General features: G+C 34.9%; 2 protein-coding genes across 2 annotated transcripts; one reads left to right on the top strand and one right to left on the bottom strand.

The window, feature by feature from the left end:
• The first annotated feature begins 8,737 nt into the window (after positions 1–8,737).
• On the top strand, positions 8,738–12,239 carry LOC136273764 (putative nuclease HARBI1). Its single transcript, XM_066079126.1, has 4 exons — positions 8,738–9,164; positions 9,820–9,932; positions 11,130–11,241; positions 11,455–12,239. Exons 1-4 carry the CDS (start codon positions 8,738–8,740, stop codon positions 11,835–11,837), a joined length of 1,035 nt encoding a protein of 344 aa, XP_065935198.1. The 3' UTR covers positions 11,838–12,239.
• A 150-nt stretch (positions 12,240–12,389) lies between these two features.
• LOC105329162 (myb/SANT-like DNA-binding domain-containing protein 4) lies at positions 12,390–14,380 on the bottom strand. The gene is made up of 4 exons (XM_066081272.1): positions 13,795–14,380; positions 13,186–13,253; positions 12,919–13,077; positions 12,390–12,829 (listed from the first exon to the last, which is right to left on the bottom strand). Exons 1-4 carry the CDS (start codon positions 14,010–14,012, stop codon positions 12,525–12,527), a joined length of 750 nt encoding a protein of 249 aa, XP_065937344.1. The 5' UTR covers positions 14,013–14,380; the 3' UTR covers positions 12,390–12,524.
• Between the last annotated feature and the right edge of the window lie 690 nt (positions 14,381–15,070).

The following is a 15,070-nucleotide window of genomic DNA, read 5'->3' as shown; positions in this document are numbered from 1 at the left end:
TACAAAACTGATTATGAATATAGACAAGACATGAAAATGAGAAGCTCAAAAAAGTATGAGCTTAATGAAACACACAGAGAAAAGGTGAAAGCGAGAAGCATTAGCAAATATTCCACTGATCATATCCATAGAGAAAACACGAAAAGAGCAAGTGTTCAGAAATATCACAGCGATGACAAATTCAGAGAAAAAATCCTTTGTACTAGTTCATTGAAATACAAAACGGATGAAACTTTTAGATTGAAGTCTAAAGAAAACAGTAACAAATATTACCACTCCACTCCCCGTGTTCAGAAAAAGAAAATTCAAAAGTCTCGGCAAAATAGGTTAGATAAGAAAATGAAACTTGAAAATATAGAGGAAGTATGTCATATATTCAAAAGAAACACAGCTCGAGGTCCTGATTTTGCATGCTGTAGTTGCCATAGATTAATGTTTCAGAATCAAGTACAGATGTGTAACAGAGACGTGTACGCTAAAAGTGAAAGATCTGCAGAAGTGGCTGGTGCTTGCATTAAAGATACGTTTTGGCATGAATGTAAAGCATCCTGTTCCAAAGATTGTACTAAGTCTTCTCTGTGGATTTGCTATACATGTCACCGAAAGATTATCAGTGGTGAAATGCCATCCGAAGCTGCAGCAAACAATATGTATCTTGAGCCTGTTCCCGAAGAACTATCCTGCTTAAACAGTTTGGAACAACATTTGATTTCTCAACATATTCCTTTCATGAAGGTCATGGCTCTTCCAAAAGGTGGTCAGAAAAATATTCATGGTCCAGTTGTTTGTGTGCCATCTAATTTGAAGAAAACAACTGCTTTACCTTTGAACAATGACGAAAACCATTTGCTTCGTGTAAAACTAAAGAGAAAACTGAGCTACAAAGGTTATTATGAATATCAATTCATTAACCCAGCACATGTTCTCTCCGCGTTAGATTACTTGAAACAAAACAACAAATGGTATTCAAAAATTTCCATCAATAGAGACATCGACAGTTCAGAAACAAACAAATATGTTGATCAAACCGAAGTTCAAGCAACAAATGAAGATGTTCAAGCAGAAGTTCAAACATCGCCGGAAGAAAATGAACAGCTTCAGATAGCAGTTGACACCTGTCTTCAACCTGTAGATATTGCACAAGAAGTGTTAGACCATTATTTCGATGATGTGTTCAATATTGCTCCAGCCGAAGGAAATAATCCAGTTCGAATGCTCCAGGAACCAGGGAACGAAGCAAAAACATTTCCATATCATTTTCCGTCAGGAAAGTTCGCATTTGATGAGCAAAGGGACAAAAGACTGACACTTGCTCGATATTTCAATAATAGACTTATGAATGCAGACAATAGATTTGCAAAGGATACAAACTACATTTTCTTCAGCCAGTATTTGTCTGAACTAAATCAAGTGATCGAAAAAACCCAGATTTCAATTCGGAAGACTATATCAATTAACGAAAAAGGGAAAGCAATCAATTCGGATATGCTACGAAATCCAGAAATTCTCTCGAAATTATTGAGGAACGATGAAGCAATAAGATTTATGCAACCGATAAGAGGAACTCCAGCTTATTGGTCGGCAATACAGAAAGATCTTTTTGCAATGCTTAGACAGCTTGGAATTCCAACATGGTTTTGTTCGTTCTCGTCAGCAGAATATAGATGGAATGATGCCATCGGTTCTTTGCTCAAACAACAATGTGATGAAAGAAATCCGGATATGCTAGATTGGACAGAAAAAAATGAGATTTTGCGTAGCAATCCTGTTACCGTGGCTAGAATGTTCGAACACAGATTTCGTGTATTTCAGCGAGACGTAATTCAATCACCATCAGAACCAATTGGGAAAATAGTAGATTTCTTTCAAAGGGTTGAATTTCAACAAAGAGGTTCGCCACACATGCATTGTTTATTTTGGGTGGAAAATGCTCCAAAGATAGATGTTGATGGCAAACAAGCTGTGGCTGATTTTATCGACAAATATGTGACATGTGCTGTTCCAGATGAAAATGAAGATTCTGAACTGAGAAAAATTGTATTGGATGTTCAACAACACAGTAAGAATCACTCAAAGTCGTGTAAAAAAAATGGAGTCGAGTGTAGATTCAACTTTCCTAGACCACCATCTCAGCGTACATTTATCACAGAAATGCGTGATGACGACGATGATATTGATGAAACTGCAGAAACTCCAAGTGTTCACCAACATGACTCTAATCAATATCTCACAAAGTCTCAAGCAAAAGAAATTTTAATGAATGTGTGGAATAAGATCCAAAGTGATTCCAATGAATTTGAAACAACAGATGATGTTTTTGATGATCTCTCTCTGACGCAAGAAATGTACGAAAATGCACTGAATGTTTTGTCCAAAAAATTAACAGTTGTTCTCAAAAGGCACCCAAATGAATTGTGGACAAATCAATACAATCCATGTCTGCTTAAATGTTGGAACGCAAATATGGATATTCAATATGTATTGGATCCTTTTAGTTGCATTGTATATATAGTCTCGTACATATCGAAGTCTGAAAGAGAAATGGGAATGCTATTGAATCAAACAAAACTTGAAGCACATGAAGGAAATCTTAATGCCAAACAAACATTGAAGAAAATAGGATCTGCATACATGACACATAGAGAGGTTTCTGCACAAGAAGCTGTGTACAGAGTTTGCAATTTGAGAATGAAAGAAGCTTCAAGAAAAGTCATCTTTATACCAGTTGGAGAAAACCCAACTCGCATGACAAAACCCCTTTCTCAAATGAAACCAAAACGTCAGGTACCAGAAGATGATTTAGAAGAAGAACAGGACGATGAGGAAATTTTCATGACAAACATTGTTGAAAGGTATGAAAACCGACCAAACAGCAGGCCGTTTCATAACATGTGTTTAGCCGAGTTCTGTTCTGATTTTCGCGTACTTGCCAAATCTCAAGTTCCAAAAGGAGTTAACGAAAACGTCTTCGAACTACAAAATTCCAAGGGATTTGTTCAAAAGAGAACGAGAACGAAACAAGCAGTTGTGAGGTATCCTAGATTTAGTGCAGAAAAATCTCCAGAGAAATTTTATCAATCTCGACTACAGCTATTTCTTCCATATCGGAAAGAGTCACAGTTAAAACCAGATTCATTCGATTTGTACGAGACATTTTATGAAAAGGGATTTGTGAAATTGGAAAACACAAAATATGTAAAACCAGTCAAAGTCATTGTGGAATCAAATCATGCTCGATATGCTGAAAATGAAAATGTTATTGATGAAGCTCAAGAAAAGTATGAAAACATTGGAGAACCAGAGGATGCATGGGCAAACCTGTGTCCCGAAACTGAACGTGATAGAGATGAATGTGTCATGATGCAGTCTCAACAGCGAAACTCGGATGAATTTGTCGAAACAATTCCAGACATAGAAAATGACGTGAACAAATCTGATGTCTTATATCATGTACAGCAAATCAGTGTCTCAAATGAAGAGATGTTGAACATACTGCAACACTTAAATAAAATCCAACAGAAAGTCTTCTACTTTGTGCGAGACTGGTGTATAAGAAAACTTGTCAATGAAAACCCAGCCCCATTTCATATATTTCTTACTGGTGGGGCAGGTACCGGAAAAAGCCAAATTGTGAAAGCAATCAATTTCGAAGCATCACGGCTTTTCTCAAAAAGTTTATCTTCACCAGAATCCATATCAGTTTTGCTGACAGCGTTTACTGGCACAGCTGCTTTCAACATTGGTGGCAATACAATTCATAGCGTTTTCTCTTTGACAAAGTTTTTGCCTCTGCCATACGAACCATTAAAAGAACAATCTTTAAGTGAAATCAGAATGAAACTCGCAGACTTGAAAATTCTTGTAATTGATGAGGTATCGATGGTATACAAGAGGCTATTATTCTACATTCACGAGAGACTGGTACAAATCAAAAAATGCAAAGATCCATTTGGAGGAATTAGTGTGATTGCTGTTAGTGACTTTTTCCAACTTCCACCTGTAAAGCAAAGAAAAGACGAGAGACTTTACAAAGATAACGCAACATATCCCATTGACTTTTGGCGAGATTTGTTCCACGAAGTTGAATTGACTGAAATTATGCGTCAACGTGATGATGTCCCTTTCGCAACAGCTTTAAATTTGCTGCGCACAAGAACTTTAGAAGAACCTCTAGCAATCGAAACGTTGAATACTGTGAATGACTGCATCAGAGAAGGTCCCGAGGATGTTTTACATGTGTTCTCTACTAACGATGAGGTGAACACGTACAATTTGAATATGTTGAAACAAAAATGCAAAGATTTCAAACAAATTGATGCAAAAGATTATCAAAAAGATAAAACCTCAGGAAAACTTTGCCTTAAAGATAAACCATCCCAAACCAAAAATGACAGTTTATCTAGCTCGCTTTTGTTTGCAGTTGAGGCTCGTGTCATGCTAACAAGGAATTGCAATGTCAAAGATGGCTTAGTAAATGGAGTTATGGGATACATTTCCCACTTTGAACATACAGACGCTGACAAATCAAATGTTACAGCAATAGCTGTTATTTTTGACAGTGAAAATGTAGGAAAACAAACAGGAAAGCGAACTGAAAATGGAAACATGGTTTTAATTCAAAGAATCCAAGAAGAAATAGTTATTAGAAAGTCGATCTCAATAGTAAGACAGCAATTTCCCTTAAAACTCTCATGGGCCTGTACAGCTCACAAAGTACAAGGTATGACTGTAGAAAAAGTTGTTGTCAACCTTGACAAAACATTTGCTCCCGGTCAAGCATATGTGGCATTAACAAGAGTAACATCAAAGAACGGATTATTCATCGAAACAAATGACAAAACAAAGTTGAAAAACAAGTTATATGCCGATCGAGATGTCAAATCAGCCATGGAAGACATGCAAAAGCTAGAACTTGACGGACCCTTTGAGACTGACTCCAACAAAACAATAGTTGTACTTCATAACATTCAAAGTTTGAAGAAACACTTTAGCCACATGAAGGTTGACAGTCGATTTACAAAGGCAAACATAATTTGCTTAACAGAGACATGGTTGAAACCTGATCAAGACATCACTCAGCTAAACCTAAATGGCTTTGAGTTTCACCATCTTGCAAGAATACAAGCGTATAGCAACAACGATGACCACATGACGTCGCTGCGCAATTCAAAAGGAGGCGGAGTTGCTTTCTATCTCAAAGAAAATGATGATAAAAAACAGATTATTCATCATTCGATCCAAAACATAGAAAGCATTGTTGTCAAGTTTTTAAAGAAGAATGTAGTACTGGTCAATGTTTACCGACCGCCTACTTTAAGCATAACCACGTTTTTGCATTCTCTGAAATCACTCATAGACACAGTAACATCACAAGGCGAGAATTGCATTGTCCTAGGAGATTTCAACGAAGATACCAAAGCGAAAGGACCAATACAAACTTTTATGGAAAACAACGGGTTTAACCAGATAGTAAATTTTTTCACAACAGAAGGTGGAACCACTTTAGATCATGTTTATATATCAAATCAGATTCAAGCGCACACAGAAAGAATCTCCACGTTTTACAGTTATCACGAGGCTGTTGTTCTCTTTCTTTGAAGATATACACGTATTCCGATGCTGTAATGATGGATTGTCATGATTATAGAAGATATAGAGAACTTGCTTCGATTGCAAAAATGAAAAAAAAGATTTTAAAGTTTTAAATACAAACAAGACGCTCAAAAAGTCTTATCAATATCTCAGTGAAGGTACTTTGTAGATATAAAAGTAGATTGTATATAATATATTTCATGGACACTGTAAAACAGTGGCTTAATTTTTAATATCAAGTTTAATGAACAATTGATGCAGAAGTTTTTTAAAATACATAAGAAATATTATTATTATTAAAGCTATACACGCTATAATTTGCGTCAATTTTGAATAAAGGGGAATATGTATGTGTTTGATTACTAATAAAAGTTACCTTTATGCTGTTAATTTTAATGCTAAATTCGATCACGTAACAAATATATAAAATATCAAACAATAAAAAAATATTTAATTTCCTGACAGGAAAGTAATGCCTCCTCGTGAATATCAATCTATCACGTGATATCGACAGCTAAATTTAGCCTTTCATACCAAAACTGGTGAAGGGTCAACATCTTCATAATTGCTATAGTTTCACAAAGAAAAGGATATTTTCAGTAAAGCATAGATTTGTCCGATATACGAGTACAAACAAAAGAAAAAATACAAGCCTGTGAGTAGAAATGAATACTTCCTTTAAAAAAATGACGTAGACCTGTGTTTTCCCCTATGTGCTATTTATAGATCCTATAAGTGTTAATGCAGAAGTAAGGGTATCGTGAATGACAAACGTATTTTACTCATTATACATGTATGGATTTCAAATTAACAATTGTTTAGCATACTAAAAATCAAGTTGGATATTTAATTAGGCAAACAATAACGACACCTAGTTTTCCGCGGACATGCGCAATGAGGTCGGTTTGCTCTTCCTTAATCAATATTCATGAAAAGGTATATTTTCCTGCCAGGAAAATAAAAAATTAAAAATCTATATCTTTGTAACGAGATGGAAATCACCATTGTAATTTACAGATTAAGGATAACTTTTATAAATAGACAAACACATGCGTTGTCACTGTCATTCAAAATTGACAAAAATTATAGCGTGTATAGCTTTAAATACGTAATTCAATATTGATATAGCCAATATAATACTTGTATGATATTACAGTACTCTGCAAATGCATGAAGATCTTAACGAATTAGGACGGAAATGAATTTTATTATTTTTTATAAATAAAACAATATCAAAAATATTGAGATTTATGATAAAAAGCCTATATAATAGGTCAATATTACAATTTATAAAATCGTCATGGAAACGTTATGGATAAATAGTTACCAGATCTGTAAAAGCTTTATTGAGAGAATTCTTGTATTGTTAACGATAAATTGTCCTCGCACCAGTAATATATTTCGTCCCGATAAAAATGTTTTAATTAAAACTTTTTAATTTCTCATCAATAGCGAACATTGTCTTTTGTAGATGTTAAAGTTTATAAAAAGCCAGCCATGTATATAAAAAAAATTCTATCCGTGGATATATTTTTAGCTGAAATAAAATATTAAGGTTTTTGGTTTCCCTAACATGTTACATCGATCTCTCCACAACTTCAAAATGTGTATATGAAAAATAATGTTGGTCAATGTATTCAAATAGTTAAAAATCGTATGATATGAAAGAAAAATTGGCTAGCCATTCCAATTGGGACCAAAGGGTCTGTTAAATCTTTTGATATCTTCAATACTGAGAAATAACTCGTAGTAAATCATAGATGCAACGATGTTTATAGCATTGCTGTTTACCAAAGCAGTACCACATTGAAATCACATGAAAAGCCATACATATTATAAATTTTCAAATGATGACGTCACTTCCGGTTTCAGATGTTGACGATTTTGTAAATTTTTAAGGGTCATTTTGTCCACGCATCTCCTCCGAAACTAATCCAGATAGAAGCTTGAAATTTACAGGGATTGCAGATGGATTTATGTAGATGTACCCCCATGCTTCTAACTATGAAAATTGCTTGTGGCCTCGAAGCTCGCCTTAACCTGAAAATAAGCACCAAATTTTTTCACGGAATTTTAGCACATTTTCTGTAATATTTTTTGATGTATAAATATTATGTTAAGACATGTAATGCAAAAGATGTTAATATTTGCAAGACCTTTAATTTGATATTTAAAAAAGGTGGCTGGCCCCTCATAATAAGGGCGAAGAGGGCTCTAAAGTCTTCTTACAATAACTCTTTACTAAACAATAATTTGTCATTAATATTAGAAGCAAAAATGTTCATTGTACAACTGTTTATCTATACAGTACCATACCTAAGTCATATGTTACGTAGTTAGGGTTTTCAAGGGGCCAGAAGTTCAACACTTTGATCATTAATATTGGAAAAAAGAGAAATATTTTAAAAAGCAATGTAGAACAAAAGTTGTTCAAAATAATGTTTTTCAACAATATGATAACTAGAATTTCGTTGTGGATGGCCCCAGTAGGGAGTTAAAGGGTCGGCCCCTAAAACACATTTATACAGATGTCTCGAGAACAGTTAACAATTCATAAACACTTGTTGAACAAAATATGTTTATATTTGCAAGACCTTTAATTTGATATCAAGAAAAAGGGGCTCTAAAGTCTCTTTATAATAACTCTTTATTGAACAATATGTTGTTATTAATTATAGAAGCAAAAATGTTCACTTACAGCTGTTTACCTATACAGTACCATACCTAAGTCATATGTTACGTAATTAGGGGTTTCAAGGGGCCAGAAATTAATTTTTTTTTAATCATTAATATCGGAAAAAGGAGAAATATTTTGAATAGCACTATAGAACAAAAGTTGTTCAAAATAATGTTCTAAACAATACGACAGCTAAAATTCTGTTGTTGGTGGCCCCAGTAAGAGTTTAAGGGTCGGTCCCTAAAACATAGTTGTTCAGGCCCCGGGGCCATAAAACTTAGCTAGCTCAGATCTGAGACCGAAATTTGAGACGGTCTCAAATTTCGGTCTAAGTCTCAGACTTGGTGTGCCATAAAGGATTCTTGTCTCGGTCTCAGTCTCACTTTCTTAGTTTGGTCTCACTTTTGAGCTCAGAAAGTTAGACAAGTAAATAGGTGTCTAACTTCTTAGTTTTTGCTCACTTTCAATATGGCTTTCGTGGGTGCGAGATTGAATTTATACAACATCATTCAGCGAAGAAGAAAGACGCCCCGTCCAAGAGTTTTTAAGGACAGAAGCAACCCACTGGAAGAACTCCCCGCAGATGAAGTTTTTAGGAAGTACCGTTTTAGGCCAGACACCATTCTATTTATAGTTGGTATGTTCTTTGAAGACTTGGTTCATCCAACTTTAAGAAATTCCCCTCTGCCTCCTTTGCTACAAGTTCTGGCTGCCCTGAGGTTTGTGGCGACAGGATCATTTTATAACTTAGTTGGAGAGTCTCTGGGTGTAGCCAAATCTACTACTGGCAGAGCCGCACGCTATGTCTGTCGTCTTTTGGCAGGGAAAGCAGGGAATTACATAAAGTTTCCGAGGGATGTTTCGTCCTACAAGAGCAGATTTTTCGAAATAGCAGGTAAACTTTCATTACTTATCTCCTCGTTTGTTTCTCTTCGAATGCCCTGACTTCGTGGTCATAGGAGCGGATCGTCCAGCCTCCGTAATGTTTACATACATTTTACCCCAAACTTATCCATGCTTATCCCTCATATGAAAGACAGTCATGCAAAATTTTCCGCTTCGATTTCTGTCAAAGTTGGTATTTCGGTAGAAAAATACTTAATAAATAACTATTTAAAAAATCAGGAAAATTCATCGATAGGTAATGGAGATAGAGCGTTTTCAACACTAGCGTTTTCTGCAGATGTTCACTGAACCGTATTTTTATACCGGTGTCGCTAAACACCCGACACAATAGGCCTATTTTACCAATCATCGACGAATTCTACTGAGACATTCACTTTTTATCATAATTTTTATTACAATGTTAATATTAAAGCATGCATGTAATAAAATCCCAATTAATAATATAAATTGTTAATGGAATCATAACTTGTATCGTTAGGGTAAATAGGAGCTCTTGATGCATTTTCTTACTTTCGTTTTCAAACGCCACGGTCGATTTCTAATCAAATCATTTTGTGTATTTTCTTCGCAAGTCGAATATATGAGGTAAGTGTAAAACATGATGAAAGTTAATATTTGTCGTAAATGTAGAATTTGTGTTTCAGGATTTCCAAACGTGGTTGGATGTGTAGATGGCACGCAGATAAAGATCAAGGCACCGAATGTTAACGAAGGGGAATATGTAAACAGGAAAGGTTTCCATTCGTTAAACGTCCAGGTAATATTTTTTTCCAACAAAATGGACTATAAAGATTAAAATAATATAAACACAATGTATCATTAAGTTAAGATATATAGGATGAGCCATGTGCGGATCCAGAAAAAAACATTCCGGGGGGGGGGGGGGGGGGGTCAAGGGTCAATCCCAACCCTTTGGTTCTGTGCATGTGTGCATTTGCTATTGAATTTTTTAGACATTTGGACTTTTATAGCTAAATTGGCTGCGCACAAGATCATAGCTGCTACATTATAGGGCTATATGATATATGTACATTGCAGCCTCAGTGTTAAACAGTAAGCTAACCTACCCACTACATGTACGTAGATATTTGTAGCCTGAATATTTTATGCAATGAATCAAATATCTTAGATACCACTTCGTCACAGACATGAAACATATATATTTAGTGATACTTTGTTCATCCTATAAGTTATGAAGAATTTTTGCATGTATATTTCAGCTTAAAATTAACCAATTATGTCCATGTTAATTATTATAGTCTGTCCCAAGTTATTGCTTCCATCACTTTTTGATGATTTTTAATAAAAATACAGATATGTGTGAAAGAAGTACAGTTAAAATCAATGAAATGAAAAATATCCAAGATATCTTCATGGACAAATTATCCCTTTTCACTCATAAAATTTCACATGAACGAAAACAAATTTCATATTGAAATTTATAATGGGAAATGTTTACATCTTTTCTCCATTCTCCAAGTACTCGGGACACCTCGCACAATTTTTCAATGTTATCATCCAGGCTTATAAATGGCTGATGCAATGCAAAATCCCTGTAGACTTTCTATTTTTGGATGTGTATTGAAACCTGAAGCTTATGGGGCGTTTCAAAACAGATAATCAGGAAATTTTTCATATTAATGGATGATCGTAGTTTAAGCACAAAGGTATTTACTATTTATTATTATTCCAACTTCAAATCATAGACCAAGTGGCCCGCCAAGCTGCTGTTCAATATACCTAGACATCTACGGCCTAGCCGCTAGGCTAGCTGCTATGATCTTGAGTGCAGCATCTTATCAAGATGGTTCCACATTTTTATTCATACCATATTATTCACCAAATTTCCCAATTTATTGTTAAACTTTCTTAATTATTATCTAGCAGAATTTGCTTAACATTATCTAGGTAATTACAACTATTTCATTGGACTCATTTTTTCAAAATATTGCAGATGGTATGTGGCCCTGATTTTTGCATCACAAATGTTGTTGCCAAATGGCCAGGATCTGTGCACGATTCTAGGATTTTTAAAGAATCTGTATTATGCAGAGAGTTTGAAAATGGTATGTTGTTTGGTATGTTCTGCCATGTTGTTATTCTATACCCTCACCATCTATCTGAAAATAAATTTATAATAATAAGAATTACTTAAATAATTAAAAGGGGGTAACAATTAAAGGTTTTGTTCTCTATCATTCCGATTCAAATTATTACACCTTTATGACTGTGTATTCCATCAAATTGAAAACTGACTATTACAAATAAAATTTATGCAGGACACATACAAGGGATGCTGTTGGGTGACTCCGGATATTCGCTCAAGACTTACTTGATGACTCCATATTTAAACCCCACAGAGGCACACATGCAGCGATACAACACGGCACATTGCAGGACAAGGGTGCTAATAGAGCAGACTTTCGGGGTTCTAAAAAGAAGATTTTCCTGTTTGCACAGCGAACTGCGATTATCACCACAGAGGGCATGTGTTGCAGTGGTTGCCTGTTGTGTGTTACACAATATTGGCATCAACAGAGGAGACATCATCTCAAATTCCGATGACAATGACCTTAATGTTGCTGAAGATGTAGATGGTGTAGTTGACATGGGGGGCAATGGGAAAACTGTGAGGGATCACATTGCTCGTAATTATTTCTGAATTACCAGACAATTAATGACTTTGCATCTTTTAATTCTGGTAATTCATTTCTTTTTATCAAATCAAACTATAATTTTCAAAATTGATAAACAGTTAATTGTAGAATAGAAAACTTGTAACCAATTTTATTTGAGACATGTAGTAATATTAAGTATATTATGTAGTAATATTAAGGCAGATATTTTCAACATGCAAAGAACAAATTTCAATATTTTATAAATATACAAAGTTGATTTGATTTGATTTATGATAAAAAAATCTCACAAAGCAAGTTTCAGAGAGAGAGAGAGAGAGAGAGAGAGAGAGAGAGAGAGTATTGGTACATATGTATTTGACTACCGTATGTTTTTGTTGACACTTTTTACCATATCTAAGTTTCAAATAAAATTTACTTGTAATATTGCCCATATTTACTGAGGTTATATATTTCCTTATTTTAACTGCCTTTACCATATTAATAAAATGAGCATGAATCTGGGAGATTGATATTACATGAATGGAATTAGAATATCTTATCAAATAACATGTTCCTTTTTAAAAAGCTAAAAAACTATAAAACCATATGGTAATTTTAAATAAATGTATGATCAAACAAACCCCCCCCCCCCAAAAAAAAAAAACCACACACAAAAAAGGCAAAAATATCAATTACTAGCTATGAGGAAAGATTTTTTTCAAAATACTGGATTAAACTTCTGAAAATTGAGAGAGAGACAAGTAGTTCAAAGAGCCATTTCTTAAAGAGTTTTTCTGCATCTCGATTAATTCCAGTTCTGCCGACACCTTCTTCATTTTCAGCTTAATGTAATCACTCTCCAATCTTATTTTGTCTTTCTCAGCTTCCAACACCTCCAAGTGTATCTCGCTGATGTCCCTACTTCTCTTTCTCTTGGGAGGATTCTTGTCAGCCATCTGCTGGACCGGTACACTTGTACTGGTACATGCAGTCCTGCATGAAGCTTCCTCTGATTCTGGAAGGTGGGGTTGATCTCCTGCAAGAAACATCCTAAATCAGTAATGAGAACAATGAAAATAATTCAATTGAAAATCATTCTAGATAAGATGATGTTTAATTACTTACCTGTAGCTGTACAAGCCGTTTCCAAACCCCCATCTATTCCATCCATTGAGGGCTTTCCTGCTAGGAAGGTCAACATGGCCTCATCCATGGGGGAGGGAGACGGGGGCTTTGGTCCACCACCTGTCCCTGGATACTTAGTTTGACTGTTGATTTTTTTGGCTTAAAAAATGAAATGATTTACTGTAAATACAATGATTCATGCAAATGCACATGATATATCAATTTTGAAAAATCTCTACAGAATAAAAAAGTGATTATGTATGTTACCTCGCTGCTTCATATTTGACCATTGCTTCTTAACTTGCTTGACTGTTCTCTTTTTGACTGTTCCCTTTCTATATAAAGAAAAAGGAGACAAAATAAGTTTTAGTAGTTAATGGTGACAGTGAATGCTTTAAATTGTAATTGAATTATCCTTTTTTGTGTGTTTTATTTAAAGGAAACTATCAGTAGTATCCATTCCAGAATGAAATGTGCATCCGTGCCGAATATCTGTGTGGTCGAAATGACGCGACACCCACATTTGTTACTAGCTATGACGTAAAATGTAAACAGTCTGAGTCTCTATAAATAGTTCCTAACTAGGGAGTTCATAAGTCTTTTTTAGGTGATGGACTTTTTATTATTCGCCAGACTCTGTTGACAAAATGATATAGAAGAGTTGCTTTGCATTTATGAATATAGCTTTTAACTCTTCCGTATAGCCAACTATTTTTTTATACGACACATTCACTGAAAAGCTGATCTTGTCATATTCACGATTGCATCGAGCTGCTGAACCAATAGAATATGCATATGAGAAAATTATTTTGAAAATAATTATTGTGATTATAATATTTTATTTTCAACATGTTTAAAAATAATTAAGCGACTTACGCATTAACAACGTCCGTTACTTCAAGCCAGGCTCGGTTTTTCTCGGCCTTGCCGCTACTCGCCCCTTTGAACTTTCCATCAATGACTTCAATTCTTTTGGAAACTTCTTCATAGAGAACTTCCCTCTCCAACGGAGTCCAGTATGGCTCGTTTTGAACCTGGTTCATCGTTTGTTCAACGTTTTTGCTTATGAGATAATCGATTTCCCGTTCACCCATATCGGCTGCTACGTTGATTGACGCTGATGACGTCAATTAACGTAAAATGACGTAACAATATGCATACGAACTAGGAAAAGATAACACTGAGTAGTATTTACATTTATAAAATTTATTTTCATACTTTTTCATGCATATATTTTTATTGCGCCATATAGTGGGCGTGGCACTGCCATGTGTCAAACAAAGATCATCCACAATTCACTTGATATCCTGCTAAGTTTAGATCTCACTTTCTGTCTCAAATTAGACTTTCTTAAGTGAGCTTAAACTTCCTTTATGGCACACTCTAAGTGAGACGAACTAAGTTGAGATCAATATCTGAGATTTTTTTTTCGGTCTCAGATCTGAGCTAGCTAAGTTTTATGGCCCCGGGGCCTGATATCTCGAGAAAGGTTAACAATTCCTGAACACTAGTTGAACAAAATATGTTTATATTTGGTAGACATTTCGATTGATACAAAAAAGGGACTGGCCCCTCAAATTCTTGGTTTACAAAATAGTGTTAAGTTCTTGGTTAAATTAACCCGTACCTAAAAATGTATTGCTAAGTCGTACTTTAACACATTCGGATTTTTTTTGGTTAAATTGTTCATGAAATCGTGAAGGTTTTTGTTAACTCGTACTTAAAACCATTCGGATTTTGTTAAGTCGTTGCAAGAATTATTCGGATTTCTTCAAATCTTTCTGTTTTCATGTCTCCTGGTATAAGTTTAAAACACTTCTTCTTACAGGAACTTTAAGCTTTACTTTCGACATTAACGGAAGACCCACTCGTTGCTTTGCAACGAGCTTTGCTCTAGTTTTTATTCTTTTTTTTTTTCTTCCCATTTTTGTGCACGCGATTTCTCAGAAACGGCTCAACCGATCTCCATCAAATTTTCAGATGTGATAGATAGTGGTCTGAAGTTGATAGCAAATTTTTTGCACTGATGACGTCACATCCGTTTTGGAGATATTGAGATTTTTCTATTTTTTATAAGGGTATTTTGTCTGCGGCCGTTCTCCTAAACTATAAGAGATTTTGAGCTCAAATTTCTACGGTTGGTAAACGAAAG

This window comes from Magallana gigas, chromosome 1, assembly GCF_963853765.1.
Source record: "Magallana gigas chromosome 1, xbMagGiga1.1, whole genome shotgun sequence".
NCBI classification, from domain to species: Eukaryota; Metazoa; Mollusca; class Bivalvia; order Ostreida; family Ostreidae; genus Magallana; species Magallana gigas.
The sequence above is the reverse complement of the archived record's forward strand: the minus strand, read 5'-3'. Positions and strand labels throughout refer to the sequence as shown.